At 49.8% G+C, this 23388-nt stretch overlaps 1 protein-coding gene and 1 non-coding gene across 2 annotated transcripts in view; both read left to right on the top strand.

Moving 5' to 3' along the window:
• Positions 1-22702, top strand: part of NSUN2 (NOP2/Sun RNA methyltransferase 2) — a 33324-nt gene extending 10622 nt beyond the window's left edge. The window contains exons 5-19 of the mRNA XM_043489129.1: positions 1219-1290; positions 2054-2138; positions 3874-4066; positions 5872-5946; positions 8778-8908; positions 11781-11854; positions 12485-12615; positions 12932-13028; positions 16080-16264; positions 16565-16657; positions 17390-17525; positions 18455-18535; positions 18783-18921; positions 20039-20078; positions 21769-22702. Of these exons, the coding sequence (XP_043345064.1) occupies positions 1219-1290; positions 2054-2138; positions 3874-4066; positions 5872-5946; positions 8778-8908; positions 11781-11854; positions 12485-12615; positions 12932-13028; positions 16080-16264; positions 16565-16657; positions 17390-17525; positions 18455-18535; positions 18783-18921; positions 20039-20078; positions 21769-22078 (1842 nt within the window). The 3' untranslated portion in view covers positions 22079-22702. The remainder of the gene's footprint in view (positions 1-1218; positions 1291-2053; positions 2139-3873; positions 4067-5871; positions 5947-8777; positions 8909-11780; positions 11855-12484; positions 12616-12931; positions 13029-16079; positions 16265-16564; positions 16658-17389; positions 17526-18454; positions 18536-18782; positions 18922-20038; positions 20079-21768) is intronic.
• LOC122454654 lies at positions 7022-7156 on the top strand. Its single transcript, XR_006273471.1, has one exon. It is a non-coding gene; the product is annotated as a small nucleolar RNA SNORA70 (small nucleolar RNA).
• Positions 22703-23388: the final 686 nt, after the last annotated feature.

The raw sequence follows: 23388 nt of genomic DNA, 5'->3' as shown, positions 1-23388 counted from the left end.
GGGAATACCAGACCACCTGACCTGCCTCTTGAGAAATCTGTATGCAGGTCAGGAAGCAACAGTTAGAACTAGACATGGAACAACAGACTGGTTTCAAATAGGAAAAGGAGTATGTCAAGGCTGTATACTGTCACCCTGCTTATTTAACTTAATATGCAGTGTACATCATGAGAAACGCTGGGCTGGAGCAAGCACAAGCTAGAATCAAGATTGCTGGGAGATACCAATAACCTCAGATATGCAGATGACACCGCCCTTACAGCAGAAAGGGAAGAAGAACTAAAGAGCCTCTTGATGAAAGTGAAAGAGTGAAAAAGTTGCCTTAAATCTCAACGTTCAGAAAAGTAAGATTATGGCATCATTTCGTGGCAAATAGTTGGGGAAACAGTGGAAACAGTGGCAGATTTTATTTTTGGAGGCTCAAAAGTCACTGTAGATGGTGACTGCACCCATGAAATTAAAAGACGCTTACTCCTTGGAAGAAAAGTTATAACCAACCTAGATAACATGTTAAAAAGCAGAGACATTACTTTGCCAACAAAGGTCCGTCTAGTCAAGGCTATGGTTTTTTCAGTAGTCATGTATGGATGTGAGAGTTGGACTATAAAGAAAGCTGAGTGCTGAAGATTTGATGCTTTTGAACTGTGGTGTTGGAGAAGACTCTTGAGAGTCCCTTGGACTGCAAGGAGATCCAACCAGTCCATCCTAAAGGAGATCAGTCCTGAATATTCATTGGAAGGACTGATGCTAAAGCCGAAACTCCCAATACTTTGGCTACCTGATGTGAAGAGCTGGCTCATTGGAAAAGATATGATGCTGGGAAAGATTGAAGGCAGGAGGAGAAGGGGACGACAGAGGATGAGATGGTTGGATGGCATCATGACTCAATGGACATGAGTTTGGGTAAACTCTGGGAGTTGGTGCTGGACAGGGAGGCCTGGCGTGCTGCAGTGATGGGGTTGCAAAGAGTTGGACACGACTGAGCAGCTGAACTGAACTGAATGTCATTCTGATGGACAGGGATTACTGTCTTTTGATAGTGGCCATTTATCCACTAGTAGAAAAATGGGTCTTACTTGCTGTATGCGCAATAGTACTAACTTTGGTGTTCTGTGTATGGTTATACAGTATTTTAATGCATTGGAAATAATGCCCAATATTAATTTTTTCTGCTGTTTTTAATGCCGTTGCTGATTTTTAAAAATTTTATTTTCCAAGGGAAACATCAGCCGTCAAGAAGCTGTCAGCATGATTCCACCGCTGTTGCTGAATGCCCACCCACACCATAAGGTACTCTGAGCCTTGCATAGAAAATGCTGGTGTTCATCTCTCTCTGTTTTGTTGAGACCTTTTATCTTAATACGGTTCATCGTTTATTTTTCCTTTTCACTTTGGGTGCAGTGGAAAATGATACGTATTTTATTTTAGGTTCTTTTTTGCAGTTTTTATAGCTCAGTTTTTTTACTTATTGCTGAGTTTATCTTCATTGTTTCTGATTGACTCAATCAGGTTGAAATCCCAGTGAACACATACCGAGGGCTTGTTGAATGCCAACCATGGTTCTGTGTTCTTTTTGTGAGCTAATTCTTTATTGCACACACATCCCTGTGAGGGTAGGTGTCCCTGTTTTTCCAGATGAGGAAAAGGAAGCAAAGAAGAGTGGAGGTAACTGGCTTAAAGTTAGAAGCTAATCGTCAGGGGCCAAACTGAGTTTGGAACCCAGCGAACTCTGCCCCATGGTGTTCTGTTACAAGGCTTTTTGCATCTAGAATCTTTACTCAGCGTCCCTGAATGTCTTTTTCTGCTGGTTTCTAGTGCCGGTTTGTTCCCGTTTCCTGTGGCACGAGTATCTGTCTCCTCTCGTGATTCAGGGGCGATATATATTAGGGCATCCCAGGAAATTAAATAGAACACATGCTGTAGATTTATTGCATAACTAAGTGCTTAGGTCCTGAAGTAGAAACGAAAAATAATTTTAAATTGTTCTAAGTTAGATGTAGGATGGTTGATTTATGTAAAGAAAAACATCCAGCGTTTTCTTGCTTTTCACTAGATTTTAGATATGTGTGCGGCTCCTGGGTCAAAGACCACACAGTTGATTGAAATGCTGCACGCGGACATGAACGTCCCCTTCCCAGGTATGTGTGGGGCTGGGGTTGAGGGGTGGGGGTGCTGCGCTGGTGGGTGGTGGACGAGGAAAAGAGCAAACACAGTGATAGCTTATGGTGAACCATGTGATCTCCAAAGAAGATTTAGCTTCGGCACCAGGGCCCAGGTTTGATCACTCAAGAGCTTTTGTGTAGCAGAGTTTTATTAAAGTATGAAATGGACAGGGAAAGCTTCTGACACAGGAAAAGCTTCTGACACTTCCCCCCACACAGAGGGGGGAGAGTGCCCCCCTCGCTAGTGTTAGCAAGGGAATTATATCGTTTTTCAATTGATTATTAAAATAAAAGAGTGTCTCAAGGTTGTAAAAATCTTACTAGACCCACTCCCACAATTTACATTTTAGGATTAAGGATTAGAACTTAACAACAGAAAGGTCCTACCAGACCCACTCCCATAATGTACATTCTGAGATATCAGGATCAGTCAGAAGGTTTTCAGGAAGGAGAAACTGTCCTCAAGCAGGATTGTTCTTCTGTAATCCCTAGTACAGAGTTTAAACCGAGTTTGCTGTGTAATCATCAGTTCTGGGCTTAAGAAAAAAACAACAACTTAGTTTTATATGACTAAGACTAAGGAATGCAGAGGAAAAAAAAAAGATGTTTGTCCTTTTCCTGCTCAGGTACCAGGGACTTCTCAACCTGCCTAGGAATTGACTGGACAGGGGGCGTCAGGCGCCTGGGTTTCCTGTCTCTAAAGGTAGAGCCGGGCACTGTGCAAGCCCGTCACATGTGCCCTGTGTGCCCCCTGGAGGGGCCTTCAGTTTAGCATCATGCGTGGCTTCTGTGAGAGCACATGGTGGTTCTTTCTGAAGCCAGAATAGGTAGATTTCTGTTTTGTTTTTAATCTGCCTGATGGAACTCTCTGGCTGCCTCGCGTCCTGGTTGCGTCCTGCGGGATCTCTCGTCGCGGTGCGCCTGCCCTTGCCATGGCGCTTGGGCCCAGGAGTTGACGCCCAGCGTGTGGTATCTCAGGTCTCCCACCAGGGCTCGGACCCACGTTCCCTGCATTGCGAGGCAGGGTCTTAACCACCAGACCCCAGCGGGGGCCCCAGTAGGTTGATTTCAGTTTGAATTTTCGGGAGTCCCCGTCTCACGTTGGTGTTTTGGTTCTCTTCTGACTGTTACTACCTGTGTGAGAGGCAGGAGGATGTAGTTTAGCGCCTCTGTCAGACTCCCCAGGTTCAAATCCCACCAGCGTCTGGTAGGTGAGTTATGTGACATTTCCAGACTCCACATAGGAAATGAGGCTTCAGTCTTGAACTTGGAGAATATTAGGTCGATGGCAAAGATCTGAGCTTGTGGGCCCTCAGGAACCTCAGTCCCTGCCCACCGGGAACTGACTCTCAGGGTCTACAGTGGAGCCCTAGCATGTCTGCCCTATTTTAAACACTTGTTGGGAGATTCTCTTAGTTTCCACGTCTTTCTCCCCTCACCCTCTGTTTTTTTGTTAATAGTCAGTGGTAGAAAAGATAGTTTGGGCAGAATAAGCCCTCCAAAGAGAGGAACTGTTGGAGAGATGAATTTTGAAGTTTTGACATTTTAAGAGACTTTAAATCCCTGCCAAGCCGCTCGCTTCCTTCTCCTGGGCTGTGACCCCAGTTCCCGCAAGTCTGAGGCTGGGTTGCTGGTCTCCCCTGCCAGCCTGGGGATGAGCACTGCCCCATGTCTGCTCATTTGATCCGATGCCGTGCCTTTGCATTCCCAGAGGGCTTTGTCATCGCTAACGACGTGGACAACAAGCGCTGCTACCTGCTGGTGCACCAGGCCAAGCGGCTCGGCAGCCCCTGCATCATGGTGGTCAACCACGACGCGTCCTGCATCCCACGCCTGCAGATGGACGTCAATGGCAGGAAGGAGGTCCTCTTCTACGACCGCATCCTCTGTGACGTCCCTTGCAGGTACCGTCAGGAGGCCAGGAAGCTCAGAGTCCCCTCGAAAAATCAAATCAGAGAGAGTCTAAAGTGAAGCTGCACATGGACGCGTGTGTAGTGAATCTGGTCACAGCTGGTTTGAAGAGAGGGGCAGTATGAGCCTAAATCAGAAAACAGAAACTCAGTGTTAGTGATAAACAAGGAGATCAGAGAGGGGCGATTTTAATGGTTGAAAGGGAATGTGAAGACGACAGCGGAGAGCAGTGACGTCACATCGAGCCTTGTTGCAGGCGTTGTGCCAGGAGTGCGGGGTGAGTGTAGACACTGTCACAGCGAAATAATCGCTGTTAACACCGGGTGAGTCCTGTGTGGGACACCCAGGGCTTCCATGAAGGTTGGGGAACTCAAGCATTTGTACACATACCTTTCTTTGAATTTTATTATGTTAGACTTTTATAGAGTTTACTAATAAAGTAATTTCAAGGCATAGCTGAATTACTGAGTTTTTCCAAAAAGGAAAGAGTAAAACTAAAGTGGCTAAGTTCCCGGAGGCAGTGACATCAAACGTGCTGATGTCAAACATGTCTCTCTGAGCACATGACTTAGCCAGACTAGTACAAAACCTGCCATCGTACTTTGTTAGCTCTAAACGCAGCGTTTAAGTGGGCTGCATTGTTATCAAGTCCCGTCTTGTTTAAACAAATGGTAGATTTACTGCTAGTGGGAGAGTTCAGTGGCGGTATGACTGTGTGTCAAACACCCGGAAGAATTCTTCAGAAAAGTTAAAACAGGTCATGAGCTGCATTTGTTTTTTTTATATCAGATTGCAAGTTTTTAGTTTTCTTTTGGGTTAGATGTTTTCCCACCCCTGTGGGTTTTTTATCCTCTCTTTTAAAATTGGAGGATAATTGCTTTATGATGTAGCGCTGGCCTCTGCCATGCATTTGCGTGACTCAGCCGAGGGTGTATATCCGTCCCCCGCCTCCGGCTCCCACCCCACCCCACCCCTCCAGGTGGTCACAGAGCAATGGGTTGAGCTCCCTGTGTTCTTGTGATCAGAGATACCACACTGTGACCATGATGTGACCTCGTGGGCTTAGTTCCCACAGTACAAGCAGGGGATGTCATTTGAAAGCCGTTATATCTTACAGGACATTTCCAGCCTTTGGAGCCTTCACATGAAGGACATGTGACCAGACCCACAGTGAAAATTACATTTTACAGGGAAAGCCATCGGACACAGGAATTCCTTCAAAAAGTCTGGGATTCAAAATTAGACCCGGACAGAAAGACTTAATTGATCAACTGTATTATAAAATTTACGTGGAAATGATTTCTGTTAAATAAAAGTAGAAATTTAAAAAATGTTTAACTGATAGAGAAAACTCGTGGTAAAGAAATTAAAATGGCTTACTGAATTTGCTGAGGAAGTCCTTTATAAGTTTATCATTATTCATGTAATTCTGATTAAAATGCTGCTGTTGAGCAGCAAGTTTCTAAGTAGCAGGATCAGATTGTTATCTGCTTTCCGAGTTCTGTCCTAGGTCTGGAGATGGTGTTTTGCTGGTATTTCTCTTAAATGGAAGCAAATACTGTCTCTTTGTTGAGTGAGGGTTCCTACTCAGATCTTTTATTTCCTTATTGAATTGAAATTGAAATATAATTAGAAAGTTTAATGCATTAGCGTGTCCTCCAAACAGAAATAGGATGGGGCTTATGAGAATTTAGATTGTTTTCTAAGTGGTACTCATAATACCCTTTAGCTTGGATTATTAAGCTCCAGTCATCCTACTGGTACAGAGGTTTCAGTTCTTAAACTCATTTCTTTGCAGTGGAGATGGCACGATGAGAAAAAACATTGACGTCTGGAAGAAGTGGAGCACCTTGAACAGCCTGCAGCTGCACGGGTAAGTCAGCTGTACCTGGCGGCCCTGGGTGACCAGGAGGTGAGTGAGGGTTTAAGGTCGAATCCCTGAACGCGCAGAGCTTCAGCTGGCTGACTGCAAGCCTCAGAGCGGTAATCGCCGCCTTCCTGAGTCTGCCTATTCGTCAGTTGTTTCAAGAGTGGTACACTGAAGTTGTATATGTTTTCAGGTTTCAATACCTGAAACATGTTGAAATGTATTGAAAATGCCTTTTATAAAAATTTCCTGTGATATTTCTAACATGTTGTCTGTGAAAAGAGCGTTTCTTACTAATATTTCTTGTCTCCGTTTTCAGTTCTTCGTGTTGAGTTATTTTACCTTTTAACATCTGATCTCAGAAATATTTATGGCTATCTTTAAAAACATTTTTGAAAAGTTCTTAAAACTGCGAAGAAAAAGGAAATCTTATAACTCAGATATATTTTGTAATTCCTCATGTATTGTAGTGTTTTCCTGTGCATACAGATTTTTAAAAATTGTACTGTCTACAGAGCTTTGGATTCTTTATTTGAGTTAGCATCAGAATTGCAGATGCAGAACTGTGGTGATTTAGAGTATGTGTGCGTGTGTGCTCAGTCGCTCAGTCGTGTCCAGCTCTTTGCGACCCCATGGGCTGTAAGCCACCAGGCTCCTCTGTCCATGGGATTTTTCCAGGCAAGAATACTGGAGTGGGTTGCCATTTCCTTCTTCAGGAATCTTCCCCCACCCAGGGATCAAACCTGAGTCTCCTTCATTGACAGGTAGATCTGTACCACTGAACCACCACCTGGGAAGCCCTGATCTAGAGTATCCTAATGAATATTTTTGTAATCATGACTAATCTATATTATCTAAATTTATTGCTTCACTATTTGATAATTGGGGGAAGAAAAGCAAAATTCACTGGTACAGAAAAAAAATGAAAGTTTAAAAAAAAGTATCTGTAAACAGGGTTGATACTAATCTACATTATCCAAATTTATTACTTAACTCTTCTGATAATTGAGGAAGAAACCAAAAGCCACTGGTGCAGAATAAATAATGAAAGTAAAGAAAGTATCTATGAGCAGGGTCGTTTTTGCAGCCAGTGAAGCCGACTGTGCTCTCCTCCCCGTGGGGGCCCAGTGTGCAGTGGCCGCAGACAGCAGCCTCCTCGGTGGGGTATGCAGCCTGTGGCCTGTGCAGGTTGCACTAAGGGGCCTTGGAGACAACTCTTTCTGGAGGGCATCCATGACTGGCCTGCTGTCCCCAGTCTGTCCCTGGGTTGGGAGGATCCTCTGGAGAAGGCAGTGGCAACCCACTCTAGTACCCTTGCCTGGAGAATCCCATGGACAGAGGAGCCTGGAAGGCTCCAGTCCATGGGGTCGCAAAGAGTCGGACACGACTGAGAAACTTCACTTTCACTTTCATAAGCAATGTTGTTACTGTTCTGTTAACCTTTCCCAGCATGTGAACAAGCAAAGCATAAAGCTAACAACTGAATTCAACATATTAGGAAAATTTCACTATTAAAAAGACCATACAGATACATGATTTTTCTATTAGAAGTTGGTATATTCTAAATTCCTGTTTCATGTGAAGCATTGAATTGATAAGTAGTAAATTTAGATAATATAGGTTAATATCAACACTGTTTACAGATACTTTGTTTTCAGTCATCAGAATAGTTAAGTATCAGAATTACAGAGATCATCTAAAATAATCATAGTCAACACTTAGAGTATACCATCTGCATACACATATACACACCGAGTGTAGGTTAAGTGTATTAATTGCATCACATTGGACTTCCCTGGTGGCCCAGTGATTAAGAATCTGCCTGCCCACGCAGGGGATGTGGGTTTGATCGCTGGTCTGGGAAGATTCCACGTGCCTTGGGGCAGCTGAGCCTGTGTGCCACAGCTACTGGAGGCCTCACGTGTAGAGCCTGTGCTCTGCAACAGAGACCCAGTGCAGCCAAAAATAAAATGAAAATAAATGAGCGAATGCTGAGAATTCACTTTTAAATGAGGCATGTCGTATATACTTAGAAGAGGAACATAAAATGGAGTTATGTTGAAAAAAAAATATTTTTAATGGAGTTACATTAAAAATCCTGATATTCAGAAAGGTATTTCTCCTGTGAAGAGCCCTATGAAGAAAAGGAAAGTCTTTTAAAAGATTGGAGACACTATTTTTGTGAATGGCACATTCTGGTTTTATGGGTATCGGTTGCTTCCCCCCATGGGAGATGAAGGATTTCTACAGGTACTTCCTGGTAGCTTCTGTCTCCTCAACTTCCCAGTTTTATTAATTTCATTGTCATTTTGAAAAGGGCAAGTTTTGTAATAATTCAGTTGGTTTCTCAAATTCTGTCCATAATTTGACCTCGGATATTGGGATGCCTTAAAAATAACGAAATTGTGCCATTTGCAGCAACATGGATGGACTTGGCGATGATCACTAGGTGAGGTCAGCCAGGCAGGTAACATGCCCCGTGATGCCGCTCACATGTGGGATCTAAACAATACAGCGAACTCGTGACGTCACACACAGGCACAAATCAGGCTCGCACATACAGGAGCAAACTGGCCGGTTACCAGTGGCAAGGGGAGGAGGGACAGTGCAGGGCTTGGGGATTCTTCTTTTTAATCAGCAGGGAGCACCTTAAACAGGTTTACACTAGCTTCGTTTAGAACCTTAAAAGGTGTATATACGAGCGTTGTTCACTTTACAGAGTGTTTTGTTGTGCGTCTGTCATCAGCTGCACTAAACACCCGCTCTAGTAGGTGCCTGTGATGTGTGTGCCACATGGTGGTGCTTGGTCTCACGGTGACCTAATGTCCGGCCCTTAGTTTACAGCTGCGGATTGCAACGCGGGGAGCTGAGCAGCTAGTGGAGGGGGGCAGGATGGTGTACTCTACGTGTTCGCTGAACCCCATCGAGGATGAAGCCGTCATCGCGTCTCTACTGGAAAAGAGTGAAGGTAAGTGCGTGACGAATCTTTTAATAAGAAAATGTGTTTCAGAACCTTTATTGCTGTAGTGTGTTTTCCTTAGACTTTTTCTAATTTTGTTCATGGACATTAGCTTGTATGATTAGTCCATGAACCCTACAGTGAGGTGTGTGCATGCTTGCCAAGTTCTTCAGTCGTGTCTGAGTCTTCTCAACCCCATGGACTGTAGCCTGTCAGGCTCCTCTCTCCGTGGGATTCTCCAGGCACGAGTACTGGTGTGGGTTGCCGCGCCCTCCTCCAAGGGATCTTCCCAGACGAGCCCACCTCTCTTAGGTCTCCTGCACTGACAGGCAGGTTCTTTGCCACTAGCGCCACTTGGGAATCCCCCAAATGAGGTAGCCCTGATTAAAGACATGCTTCTGTGATGAATTTGTCATTTTTCATGGGAAGTGAGTTTTGCCTGTTTTCTTTCTATAAGTTTGAAAGGTGGTATCAGATCCTTTACCACACCGTTACATTTTTTTTAAGTTTTAATTGTAAAACACACGTAATTTGAAATAATGCAGCTCATTTAAAACGTGCAGTTCACTAGTGTAACTGCATTCACTCTGTTGTGTAGCTAGTCTCCTGAGCTCTTGATCTCGCAAATGAACTTCTAGGCCCACTGGGCAGCTCCCCCGTGTCTCCCCGCCCCCGCCTTCCCCGCTGTACTTTCTGTCTCTGTGTTTGACCGCTCTAGGTGTCTCCTGAGTGGAATCATGCAGCACTTTTGTGTGTGTGACTGACTGGCTTATTTAGGATCATGTCCCCAAGGCTTATTCATGTTATATCATATACTCTCAGAATTTCCTTCGTTTTTAAGGCTAAGAATATTCATTGTCTGTTTAGACTGTGCTTTATTCATCCCTTGATCTGTCAATGGACGCCTGGGTTGCTTCTGCATTTTAGTTGCTGTGAATAATGCTGCTTTGAACATGGCTATACCAACGACTCTGGGAAAACCCTGCTCTCAGTTCTCTTGGGTGTATACACAAGTGAAATTGCTGCAGCCTGTGGTAATTCTGTTTATTTGTTGAGGGCCCACCATACTTTTTTCCGTAGTAGCCGCACCATTTTACGTTTCTACCAAGAGTGTACAGGTTTGCCAGTTCCTCTGCATCTTCACCAGCACTTGCTGTTTTCTGCTTTTTTGATTACTAACCATCCTGATGGGAGTGAGGTCTTACCACACTGTTTTACACTGAGGAACCAGACAGATTGTCAGAACGTTTCATGTTTTCATGTCAAATATTTCTCCTTTTATGTTTTTGCTGAAATGTTAGCCTTTTCCATCAAATTCTCCTTAAACCAAATAGTGGGAAATTTAAAACTAATTACATCTCCTGAATAGAACGCTACTTGCATATGAAGCAGGTTGAAATGTAGATCCTGAAACTGGTGTGCGTTTCCTGAGACGATGTCAACAACTGTCTCAGCTTCTGTTACATCTTCTGAGTAGCTGAAAGGCCTGTGCTGTGAGGTGAGCCCTCCTGTTCTCACCTTTGCGGTCCCTTCAGTTTGAATTTACTATGTCGTATTTTGTTTTGCTATACTTATCTGAAGACTTGCTTTCTGTATCATGTTTTCCGTATGGAAAAGCTCCACATTTTTGGTGGTGCTCTATTTCAGAAGGCCTGTGAAGAGAAGGGCCATGGGTGGTGTAATCTGATAGTAACCGAGAGTCCTGTTCGCTAAGTATTTTTTCACGGGGCAGGTGGGGTTTCCTGTCTGTGTTTTGCTCTCACAGCTGTCTCTCTGCACGTGGTTGCTCCAGACCACATCATGAGTGTCTCATTTCCGTGCTCCGTCAGAGGCACGTGTGTAGACGTGGCTTCATCAGACAGTGACTCTTGCCGGGTCTTGTGTCCGCATTTGCTGGGGATTTTAACTGCAGGAGTGGGGTCCCTACCTGAATGTCCTCAGACCCAGCAGGGGGAAAGGTAAGCATTCAGTCTGTGCTCGCTGGGCCCCCGCCAGCAGCTTCTGACCCAGATGCTAGCAGAGAGTCACCGCTGAGCCCAGGCAGTGTTGGATTGAGAAAACCAGTTTCCATGTTTGTGCTGTTACCCGGTGTTTGCTTTTAGAAGCCGGAGTATTCGGATGGACCGTGGAGGCCAGCGTGATGCTTTTGGCGAAGGTTTCTCACTGTTGGACCTCCACCTCGGGGATTGCATTTTGCTCAGCTTCCATGGAGCTCTGTTGGATTTTCCTTCTCGTGAGGCTGTCCATGGATCTGTCCGTGGTTTGTGTTGGGTAGTTCATCTGAGAGGTTTCCTGTAGTGGCCCCAGAGTACAGCTTCTTGTAACGGTGCTCTTGTGAACAGTGCTTCAGAAGGGGGCTGTTGTCCTGATGGCCTTTTTAGAAAACTAACTTGGGCCTGAAGCTGAATGTTTAAAAATGTCCACAGTTTTTCGTGTTGCTTTTTGGATCCGGTGTGTTTGTTAGAGACAAAGGCATGCAGACGCAGATCATGTCCTTGGTGTGACTGGAGACCAGGAGCCGGCCGAGCGCGGGGTCCAGCCCTGCGTGTGTTCTAGGCCGCCTGCCGCGCCGTGTCTCGGGCACAGCGTGGCCTCTGCGGCTGCTTCCTGCAGCTCTCCTGTGCTGTCCTTTACCCACATGGTGGCACTTGCTCTAAGTGTGCAGTTCCGTGGTCTTGAGTGACTCTTGATATTACGCTGTGGAGAAGAGCTCATTTACGGTCAATCCCTGACCTATCCCAGAAGTCTCTAATCTGCTCTGTCTGGGTGGGTCTGCCCTCCCGGGACAGTCTCTGTAAACAGGATCTCACAGTATGCGATCTTTTACAGTTGTTTCCTTTCCCTGGGGTAACGGAGTTTTTGTTTTGCTGCTGACCTGCAGGTGCGTTGGAGCTCGCCGACGTGTCCTCAGAGCTGCCGGGACTGAAGTGGGTGCCTGGGCTCTCGCAGTGGAAGGTAAGTCTCCCGCCAGGACTCTGGCTCAAAAGGGTGGGTCAACTCACTAGGCCTCTCTAGTCATGAGAATTTTAAAGCATCCATGCTAGGGTAACTTGAATAAATGGTTCATTTGATTATGCAACTTAGAATCAGTTTCAGAATTATGTTTAATGACAAATGGTATGATTATACAAATATTTCTGGCAATGGACGTTTTCCTGCCTTTATTTTGCAATTACACGTCAGCTTTGTTTATTCTCATCCCTGTAAGTATAGCTTTGCTTTTTTCCCTTTTAACTGGCTGGGGTTCCAAGCTTTGTTCCCAGTATGAAGCAATTCACTCCTCAGTTTTAGCCCAGGAACATTCTGAGGCTTGTTTTATAAAAGAAACAGAGAGAGAGAGAAAGAGGAGAAAGAAAGAAAAGAAAAAAAACCCCGCTTGGAAAGTGAAAATGCTGCCTGATAGAATGATTGTCCTGGTTCATGGAATAAAAGAGATGGTCTCATTTCTTTCCTTGCAAACCGTCCTCCTCTCTTTGGGGAGAATGAGAAGCGCGATCTCTTGAGAGCTTCCTTACCCCCTCCTCTGACTTTTCCCTGCTCTCAGATGGGCTGGTTATTCAGAGTCCCAACCCTCTGGCCCTGTAGGTGATGACGAAAGATGGGCAGTGGTTCGCATCCTGGGACGATGTCCCCCACAACAGACACACCCAGATCCGGCCGACCATGTTCCCCCCGAAGGACCCCGAGAAGCTGCAGGCCATGCACCTGGAGCGGTGGTGAGTTTCCGAGATGCGTCTCGGGCATTTCCTGTATGGGCCATGCTGTGCCCTTGGCTGAACTCTTGGACATAAACTTTTCAGCAAGCAAGGTTTTCAGTGCCTCTTAGCTGCTGGCAGCAAGCATTTGTATTGTAAACTAAAAAAGCAAACTGGTTTGAAAATGGTGATATTTTGGACATTGTGTTATTAAGTCTTTGCAGATTACATATTGACCATTCTCTCAGGGTTGTGTGAGTATTTACAGCAACAGATTATATATTTTGGATCAGTTAAAAAGGGTAAATTGTGTATGTGTGTGTGTGGTTTTTTTCAGTCTTAGAATATTACCACATCATCAGAACACTGGAGGGTTCTTTGTGGCGGTGTTGGTGAAGAAGTCTTCAATGCCGTGGAATAAACGTCCCCCAAAGGTAAACGTCTTCCAGGACAGCAGAGCGTGCTGTGTGGTCTTTCCGTGCAGCTGAGGCAGAAGCTGACCGCAGAGCGTGTTTGAAGGGTGGAGGGCAGTGGGGTGTTCTTGTGTGTGTGGTGGTGATGGTGTCGTTAAATTTTTGAGTATTCCAAAAAGTAGTAATTTCTTAAAACCTTAACTAAGGTCGCTCAGTTGTGTCTGACTCTTTGTGACCCCATGGACTGTACCATCCATGAAATACTCCAGGCCAAAATACTGGAGTGGGTGGCCTTTCCCTTCTCCGGGGGATCTTCCCAACTCAGGGATGGAACCCAGGTCTCTCCCTCATTGCAGGCGAATTCTTTACCAGCTGAGCCACCTTATAAGGGAAGTGGAAAAGGCAGAGTTTGGGAATTGCATGGGGCTATGGTCCTTAGGGTAGACACGGACTGCAGAGTCGGACGCGACTGAGCAACTTAACACACACATTCTTTCTGCATCTTCAACCCACTTCTTTAATAAGACTTGAAAAGGTGTGAAGACCACTCTGTGACTCAGTCAGAACCCCTCTGGTGGCGTCAGTGCTCTGCGTTCCGGTGGATGGTTTTCAGCTGGGACAACTCTGCCAGTTGCAGGCCAGCAGCCTTCCCCTTGGCCGTGGAGGGCAACGCCAGGCTGTCCAGGCCTGGCTCAGGTGGATGTGGACAGGGCTGACCCGTCATAACAAACATCAGCCGACCCCGGGGTTGTGTAAGGGAGGCCGTGAGGCAGAGCGGTGGGGAGACGGCGGCTGCTGCTTTTTTGTTTTTTTTAATAATTTTATTTATTTATTTATTTTTGGCTGTGCTGAGCGTCATCTTCTCTGCGAGGGCTTTTCTCTAGTCACGGTGTGGGGGCTTCTCGTTGCTGTGGGTTCTCTTGTCGAGGAGCACAGGCTCCAGGAAGTGCACGTGGGCTCGTGAGCTGTGGCTCCCGGGCTCCGGAGCGCAGGCTCAGTAATCGTGGCCCGCGGGCTTAGTTGCTCAGAGACCTGTGGGATCTCCCCGAAGCAGGGATCAGGCCCATGTCCCCGGCACTGACAGATGGATTCTTTACCCCCCGAGCCACCAGGGAAGCCCGAGGCCAGCCTCTGAGTCTTGACTCAGGATTGGGGTGTGAGGCGCGGTCCTCCCCTTTGTCAGTGTGCGGTGGGACTTGATAGCTTGTCCATCAGCCTGCCTCCCGTTGCCGTGGACCGGGGCCTGGAGTCACTGTCTGCGGGGCTCTAATTCCTTCCGGTCCATGCGGGAAAATGAGGACCGATGGTGCTTATAGCCTTTGGAGAAGCTGGAGCCAACCATTCTCTAGGGTACGGCTCATCCAGGCCGATGCCTGCAGGCACAGCCTCACAGGGAGGTGATGCGGCGCTTTGAGCGGTCATCCTGGGGCTCGTGAGGCTGAAGAGGTTCCCCTGGAGACCGGGTTCCTGCCTCTCGCAGCCCCTCACCCCCATCAGGAGAGGAGGCACGGAGCTCAGAGCTGTGCTCTCAACATCTGAACGCCGACCTCATCTGCAACTGAAATTGTCTTACAGCCATTGCCATACATTACATGTGATTTTCATGCAGTCACAATGTTATTAATGAAGTAGTTTTTAAATCTCAGAATGAAAGCATACAAACTCTGAATTTTGCACTATGAGATCCATCTTACTTTGCACTGGTCACATTTGATGGTCAGAGCACACGTGAGCCCACCTAGCGTGGCGCTGCTAGGGCCACGTGGTGAGACTCGGGGCCTCTGTCTTCAGGGCGCTGTTGTCCCGTTGAAGCGATGCAGAGTGTGAACACTGCTGGGGCTGGGGCCGGGGAGAGGCGTGCAGACAGAGTGCTGTTGCTGTCATTGTGAGGGGGCGGGACCAGACCTCAGCATCGCACGGGACAGAGGAGCTTCCTGGGCCGAGGGGCGCGGGTGCAGGGCTCTGAAACAGGCGGTTTCCCGAAGCACAGATGTGGGGGGCGGGGGTAGAAAGGAGACACAGCCTTGCTAACCTTCGCAGAGGATTTGGGGGTTTGTTCTTTGTTTACCTTTTTCTTTTACAATTAAACCACGTTTTCTGGGAGGCAGTGTTGCACAGCGTTACAGAACCTTACCAGCCTGTCCACTTAATAGCTTTGTGAACTCGACAGACGTGTTGAACTTTCCTGTGTACATGACCTAATTTGTAAACTCATTTCACAAGGGTTGGGAAATACTACTTTTACCAGTCTGGTGACTTGTTAGCAAGGACATGTGGCTGTAAAGAATTTCACCAAGTGGAAGTGTAATGGACACAGACCAGCCTGTTGGCTCAGGGGTGCGCCATGGCGATTCTGTATATAAATGCCTGGTTGTGGTGTGTCTTTTTCCCAAGTTGAGAACTTTCAAGGTCTCTCATAGCAGGTTTGAAATACACAAGCAGTGTTGTTACCTGTAGTCCCTGTGATGTGTGTCACGCCATAGTTTATTGTCTAAGATCTTATATAAGGTATACATAAAAAGTTAACGGCAGTAAGACACTGTGCTCATTTTTTTTTTTTTTTTTTTTTGTGCTCATTTTTAAAGCCAAATTTATCTATAGTTGTCCCAGATCAGAAGTCAGCTAGTTTTTCGACAAGTAGTCCCTCTGTCACAGGAGGTACGCTTCATCTTTCTTCAGTTGATCCCTGGGCCCTGGAGCATTTCCACTCTCCTCTCTTCGTGTCCTTGTCTTTCTTCGAGGCCCCATGTAGCATGTCTGGAAGTGTGTGACCCACCGCACAGAGCAGATGCCTGGCAGAATTTCTGGGTGAAGACAGGCCAGTGCTACTAGCCTCTGCTAAGAAACAGGAAGTTAAAACTAGAATCTCTACCTGTGAATTCTGCTTATAATAGCAGATAGACTTAAAATGCTTACTTTTTTAAAGAATCCTGTTGTCTGTCTTTTGCATGTGAGTTGCTGTATTCATTTGGGCAGGTTGTGTGTCCCTGGAATCATCCCTTCCTGTGTCAGGACAGAGGCGGTTGCTGTCTGGGTGTTAACAAGCGTGTTAATGAGCGTGTTCCTGTCCAGCTGCAGGGTGAGCCGGCGGTGCCGCAGGCCTCCGTCCCCCTGAACCCCGTGGAGCCTCCGGTGGGCAGCACCTCTGACCCTTTGGAGCTGGAGAGCAAGCTGGCGCCTGGGATCAGCGACACAGAAGCAGTGGAGAGAGCAGAGAACGTGGAGAACAGTGGGAGTAAGAAGGATGGCGTGTGCGGGTGAGGACCGCTGTGTCTTGGCCCTCACGCTCCAGCACCTGCCCGGCCCTCGGAGGTTCAGCAGGCCCCAGCCCGTCCAGGTGGTGGCTTCGCAGGGGCAAGCAGGTCCTGGCTGTGTGGGCCCCGGGGCTGATGACCCCGCAGGATGGATGCCTTGGACCATCCTCCACAAGGAAGAGACATGTGTCCCTGCATAGCCAGGCTGCCCCGGGCGGGGCGGGGCTGCGGGGAGGAGGAGTGGGCCGGTGGGACTACTGCGACCCCTCACTGATGGATCCCCTCATTCCCTCCTCTCCTCAGCCCTCCTCCATCTAAGAAAATGAAGCTGTTTGGATTTAAGGAAGATCCATTTGTGTTTATTCCCGAAGACGACCCGCTGTTTCCACCTATCCAGTAAGGATTCATTCGGCCTGTTAAATTCCTCATTTATGTTTACCATGGGGTTAAATGCACACGTGGTCATGTGTAACTGTAATTGTTCGTTTAGCTCCTTTTTAACTGCCTGTTAGAGCTGGGTGAAGCTTTAGAGGGTCTTTCCCAAACCCTTCAGTTTAAGGTGAGCAGTAATCAGAGCATGTCGGAGCCTGGAAGGCAGAGATAATGGAGATGGAGACTTTGGACTGCAGGTCCAGGTGGGAAGCCCTTGGTGGGGGTCCATGGCTGGGACGCCGCCCCGCCTTGCTGCTGGTTAGGGAGGGTGGGTCTGGTGGGGTTTCCAGCTCAATCACAGGGGAAATGTGCTCGGGATACCAGTCGGGTTCCCCTCTTCCTTGTCGGTTAAGTTTAGTGTCTGTGAACCAGAGTGCTCACATATGCTGTCCTGTAGATGACTGGTGTTTTGCCTGTGTTTGTGAAAACCTCTCCTAAAACGTCTGTGAAGAGGGGGATGTTCTCAGGTGTGTTGTTGGAATTCAGGGGAGATGTTGTGCCTGTGAACGCAGGTCCTGGATCCAGGAGGTGCAGGCCAAGCAGGGGACGTTAGGATTAGATGGTGGGTGTCCAGGGCGGAGCCCCTGTCCCTGAACCATGCGAGTGTGAGAACTTAGACCATGGAGGGGGGCGGGACCACACGGCAGGCGTCACATTTGAGCTGAACCCTCGTAACCAGTTGTGTCCCCTTCACAGGAAGTTTTATGCTTTGGATCCCTCGTTCCCAAAGACGAATCTGTTAACTCGCACCACGGAAGGGAAGAAGAGGCAGCTCTACATGGTGTCCAAGGAGCTGAGGAACGTGCTGCTGAACAACAGCGAGAGGATGAAGGTGGGGTCCCGGCCCCGGAGGGCTGCCCTTTCTCACTGCTCGCATTCCGTCGGAGGGGCCGGGACCCAGCCGCCCGCCCGGGGGTGTCAGAGCTGCCAGTGGGCGCAGGCCGCCCCGCCGCGTCCTCCCCGCCGTCTGGGTCGTGGGGCGCGGGGCCTGCCTGCTGCTCTGTGGGCGCTTGGTTTTGTTTGTCCTTAACGTTAGCCTTCAGGTTTTCCCACTTTAGGGCCCGCGTTTTGCTTGCTTTCCTGTGTTCCCAGCTCATTTCCCTCTCGCCTGTTTGTTTCACACGGCCTACCTCCATGTGGTCTGGAGGTCCTGGGGGTTATGTGTTCTCAGGACAGGACTCGGACACTGTCCTCTCCCGCGTGCCCACCGCGGTTTCCAGGGTGATGGCAGCCTTGCTCCTGATGGCCCATGGACCGCGCACTGGTATCTCTTGTGTTCCCAGAGTTTCCTGGTTTTATTGTCTATTGTGCTAATTATTGGGCTTCCCTGGTGGCTCAGTGGTAAAGAACCCACCTGCCAATGCAGGAGACATGGGTTCAATCCCTGGGTCAGAAAGATGCCCTGGAGAAGGAGGGAATGGCAACCCACTCCAGTATTCTTGACTGGGAAATCATGGACAGAGGAGCCTGATGGGCTACAGTCCATGGGGTCACAAAGAATCAGACACAACTTAGCAGCTGAGAGCACACACGCATGTGCTGAGTGTTAGTATAAGCCACGTAAAGCAAGACCACTTGAGGGTTTCAGTCAGGCTGAGAGAGTGTTTCAGTCCGAGTAGCGTCCCGGCCACTTCTTTTTCCTTCTTTGAGCAGCTGCTGACAGCTTTGTCTCCTTGTGGTGCTGACGGAAGGGAGTATTTTCATTGATTTTCCTGACTTTAGCTTTCGTGTGTTTGTTTCATCTGGCATTTTCCATCACAGGTCATTAACACCGGGATTAAAGTCTGGTGTCGAAATAACAGCGGTGAAGAGTTCGATTGTGCTTTCCGGTTGGCACAGGAGGTGAGGGCGCGGACGGGTGTTTCTGAGCCGGCCTGGTGGGCGGGTGAGGACCCCTTCGAGCAGGGCTGCTCGCCTCCAGCGGAGCTCTCGAGGTCTCTGAGCTCTCTCGGCCTGGGGGTATGACCGCCTATGTGACCCCGGTGTCACCGGGGTCCCCCCACCCCCGGGTAGGGGCCGTGGTGAGGGCTGGACCCCGGGCACCGCCTCACACTGGTCGTCACGGTGACCTCTCTCTGTATGCCCACAGGGAATATACACGTTGTATCCGTTTATTAACTCAAGAATTATCACCGTATCGCTAGAAGACATCCAAGTTCTGTTAACGCAGGAAAACCCGTTCTTTAGGAAGCTCAGCAGCGAGGCCTACAGCCAGGTCAAGGACATGGGTAAGCGGCCTGACGCGGAGAGGCAGCTCGTCCTCACCGGGGGCGGCTCGGTGCCGGGTTCTCGCCTTCGTGTCCGCGCGCTGAGGCTCGGTCCTCATGGTGTGCGGAGGGATCTGAGGGCCGGAAGCGGTAGTGCCGGGGCGCCGACGGACGGGCGGGGCGTGCCCGGGTCCGCTCCCCTCCCCGACCCGCCCCCCGGCGCGCCTGTGCGGGTGTGGGGCTCCGCCGGCCGCTGGGGCGGGGGTCTGTCCGCGGGGAAGCGGAGGGCAGTGCCCGCGCTCAGAGGCCCAGGAGGGTGGCCAGCGCAGACGCGCTCCGTTTGGCCTCTTGGCCAGCCCCCCGCGCTGCAGGGCGCGTCCTTGCCTGAGGCTTCCGCCGCTCCAGGACGGGCTCAGCCGGGCTTTCCTGTCTCTTAACCTCCCACCCCACATCCCTCTAGTGAGGTTTCCACCTCAGAATGAAAATATGGCCGCCGGGGGTTCTAATTGTGGTTGCTTTCCGTTTTCGGTTCCTCCTTTATCACTGTACCTGCCTTTCTGGCTCGGTTTGAGGGAAACGGTACAGATGAGGTACTAAAGTCAGGCAGGCGCGAGGCTGAGGCCTGGAGCCGCGGCCTGAGGCCCCGGCGCCGCCGGCCGGGCCCGTCCCCTCACCGTCTCCTCAGGCAGAACCGCGTTCACCCGGCGGGTTACCGTCAAGGGTAAGGAACTGCTTGGACTCGGTTTTGCTTTGTCTTTTTCTTTTAATCATGCCTTTAGATGATTGCAGTATGATTTTGACAATTTTTATATGTTGTTTGACGCTGTTTCTGGGAGTTGGACCAATTATCTCTTTAATCTTGTGTTTTGAGAATTAAGCAGTGGTTAATCCCCACCCGCCTGCGCCCGAGAGCGCCTTGCGGAGCCGCTGAATCGCTGAGCGCTCTGACTCACCTGCCTCCACGGCCCCACTTGGTGCCTGGGGTGGGGCGGCGTCGTGGGCTTAGAAGGAAAGGCCTCTGGCCTCCTCCGAGACGCCTGAGACCTGGAGTCTAGGTTCTCCTCCGGGCCCGTAAACGAGGGCAGCAGAGGCGTCCAGGCCGGGAGGGCTCAGCCAGCGGTGTCTGTTTCTTTTCCAGCCAAGGGCAGCGTCGTCCTGAAGTACGAGCCGGACCCCACGTAAGTGAGACGCTCCAGCCTCCGGGCCTCCGCGTTCTCGGGGGGCGGGGGGTCGTGCCTTAGAAGCCTTTCAGGATGCTCCCCTCAGACAGTACCGCGGAGCTTTCAGAACTGCAGTGTCCCCGGGTGTCACCGTGAAGATCCTCTTTATGAAACATGTATGTGTGTGTATTCAGAGGATAAAGCGCAGGGTCAGTGTGAATACAGGGCCGTTAAGAGAGGCTGCATTCTCGCGCACCTACTGGCCGTGTCCGGTGGCCTTGCCCTGCCCGTGGGGGCGGCCCTGACAGCTTCCGTGGTCCCCGGGACCCCCGCTTGGTGACGCCTCTCACAGGAGGGGCTGGTTCAGGGTGGGCCGCAGTTGCCGGAAACGGGACAGAGCGCTTGAGTGCCGCCGCGGGGCCCTCAGGGGAGGGCGGGGTGTGTCAGCATCTGCACCCCAGATGGTCCCCACTCAACAGCTGCCTCTGACAAACAAAATGCCGCCTCCTGAGGAGGAGAGAGAACAGGGCCTGGGCTGGAGGGCGGTTTGGGCAGCTTCTCCCGAGGTGGGCCTTGGCCTGAGTCTGGATGGTAGGAAGGAAGCTAGGAGCTCAGACCCTCAGGCGGGGTCTGCACCGCCAGGGGTTGGGGGGGATAGGTCAGTTTTAAGATACTGGTACTTAGGCGGCTCACAGAGAGTTTAAAACAGGCAGTTTTAAGATGTGAGTTCCGTGTTCCACATAGGCTGGTTTCTACCAGTTGTACACAGGTGACAAAAGCTTCAGGAATTAGTTTTTTTTCTAAGGAAGAAAATGGGAGTATGGGAATTGTCTTAGGTTTTTCTCTCATTGTTTTTTTAATCGTCTAATTGTCCTAGAAAAATGGGAAGGTCCTATAGATTTCTCTCTTTCTCAGTGGTTTTTCTTGCTGGTTCAGGCCTTTCTCATCTTTTTTTTTTTTTTTTTTTTAAATTACTTAAACCCTTGTTTGGTCCTTGCTCAGCCTGCATCACTGATGCCTGGCACCAGTGGGCCTGGGACACGTGTTTACTTAAGGAGGTCTTTAGGAGCTCAGAAACTAGACCAGAGTCTCCTGCGAAAGGAGCTAAACAACAGTGTGTGTGGCCCACAGTGACACGCACGGCGCTGGGTAAGGGGCACGCGAGTGGCACGGACCGTCAGCACCCTCCTCGTTAGGACAGGGCCGCGTGGGGCTGTGTTGTCAGGGGTGGGGACCCGGACCGGGTTGTCGGGAGCCTCGAGTGTGGGAGGGCGGGTGGCCCTGGCCCCTGACCCTCTGTTCCTGCCGCCCCAGCTCTGGGCCGCGTCACCGGGCCTCTGGGGGCCTCTGTTTGCTCAAGTGTCCGGATGGGCCGTGAGGAGGGCGCCCTGAGGGACAGGGCCGCGTGCCTGTCGGCCAGTGGGGAGGGAGGCATAGGACAGGCCTTTAGACTTGAGAGGGCGCACGTGTCTGCAGATGCTCACACTTAGAGTGCTGGACATGTGCAGACCTGGGGGCTCACCTGCGTGAGTCTGTAGGGGGGACACTGGCCGGCCTGAGCGCCTTGGCAGTATTCGAGGCGGGAGGAGGGACGCCCGTAGGACGGCAGACCGGCTTGGGGGTGGCCATGGGTGTGGTCATCTGCGCTGGCCACTGAGGCTGCCGTGAGCAGACAAGGACCGCTAACCTGGAGCCGCTCTGTGCGCAGGAAGCCAGACGCGCTGCAGTGCCCCATCGTGCTGTGCGGCTGGCGCGGCAAGGCCTCCGTGCGAACTTTCGTGCCCAGGAACGAGAGGCTGCACTACCTGCGCATGATGGGGCTGGAAGTGCCGGCGGGAAAGAAGCGAGAGAGTGCCGGTGGGGCGCCTGGGGCCGGCGCGGCCAGCCCCGCGGAGCCGGAAGACGGGGTGGATGCGGCCAGCCCCGCGGAGCCGGAAGACGGGGCCGGTGCTGAGCAAGAGGCCGGCCTGGACGCCTCCTCAGGTGGGGACCCCGCGGGCGCTGGCCTGCCCCGGTGAGCCGCGGGGGCCCCGCCAGGGTCGCCCCAAAGACCAGATCTGACGTGCCTATGAAGACGCAGCTGACAGGAGGCCTGGTCTCCGGATGATCCCAGGACTCCCTTCACGTGGAGCTGACAGTAACTTGTTAGTAACTGCTCACTTACTTTGTTTCTTCAGCAAAGTTGATCCGCTGTGCCTGTTGCCGGTAACAGACTTGGATCATTAGAAGTCTTACTCTGCCACGAAATGTGACTGCCTTGGCAGGAAGCTTCAGGTCCCCTTTGTTATGCCTGTATTGGTCTTAAGGCCCAGAACCTCTTTTTAAGTGTTATTTATAGAGAGAATCTGTCACTACTTCCAGATCATTGGAAGACTGTACTGTCAGCTTTAATAATTATATTGAGTTGCACATGAGTGTGACCTTAGTATGTGGTGGGGTTAACATCTGAGGTGTCAGATGACTTCTGTGCCTTTGTAATAAAGGGTAAAACAAACTTTATCTCACAGTAAGAGTTTATTGTGAGTTTGTGATACTAGTTATGAAGGTTTTGTGTGCTTTTATTGGAATGCTCTGCAATTAAATAATTTTTAAATGGGGTTTGGGATCCTTGGAAAGCTTAAATAAAGAATTATTAATGAAAAGGGTATGTGTGTGACTCAAGTTGTACTCCACTTCATGAGGTAGAAGGAACAGACTTATTTTGGGGTAAATGGAAGTATTGGGATTAAAAGCTTCTTAGCTGGTGAAGGGAATGTTACTGTGAAGACGTGAGGTCAAAGTCACTCACTCGGTTGTGACTACAGCCAGCCAGGCTCCCCCGTCCATGGGGTTCTCCAGGCAAGAACACTGGAGTGGGTGGCCATTCCGTTCTGCAGTGCATCTTCCCGACCCAGGGATCTAACCCATGTCTCTTGCGTTGCAGGCAGATTCTTTACCATCTGAGCCGCTGGGGAAGTCCAGCTCTTTCATGAAGTCTAAGGTTGAGCCTGAGAGCAATTGAGAGGACTTGACTTTGGGTTCACCTTTTACCCTCTAGAGGGTGGTGTTGATGCTGCAGCCACAGTGAGTCTGGCTTGGCTGAAAAGGGCCCCTTAGCAACCTGGGGACTGACTGCCCTGCTGGCCTGCTCCCTGGGGCACTGCGCTCACCCGGCAGGTGCTTCGTGGCCTTTTCAATTAATCCATTAACTGAGTCCCTGCCGGGTGCCAGGTGGGGCTCTGGGTGCTGGGGGTGCCGCTTTTCAAGGCAATCAATTTTAAAAAGATTATGATACAGTGAACTTTCATGTCCCCTCACGACTTTCACAGATAAGGACTGTTTTTCTCTT

The sequence above is a fragment of the Cervus canadensis genome, chromosome 16 (assembly GCF_019320065.1).
Source record: "Cervus canadensis isolate Bull #8, Minnesota chromosome 16, ASM1932006v1, whole genome shotgun sequence".
Lineage (NCBI taxonomy): Eukaryota > Metazoa > Chordata > Mammalia > Artiodactyla > Cervidae > Cervus > Cervus canadensis.
This window is presented reverse-complemented; position numbering and strand designations above follow the sequence as displayed.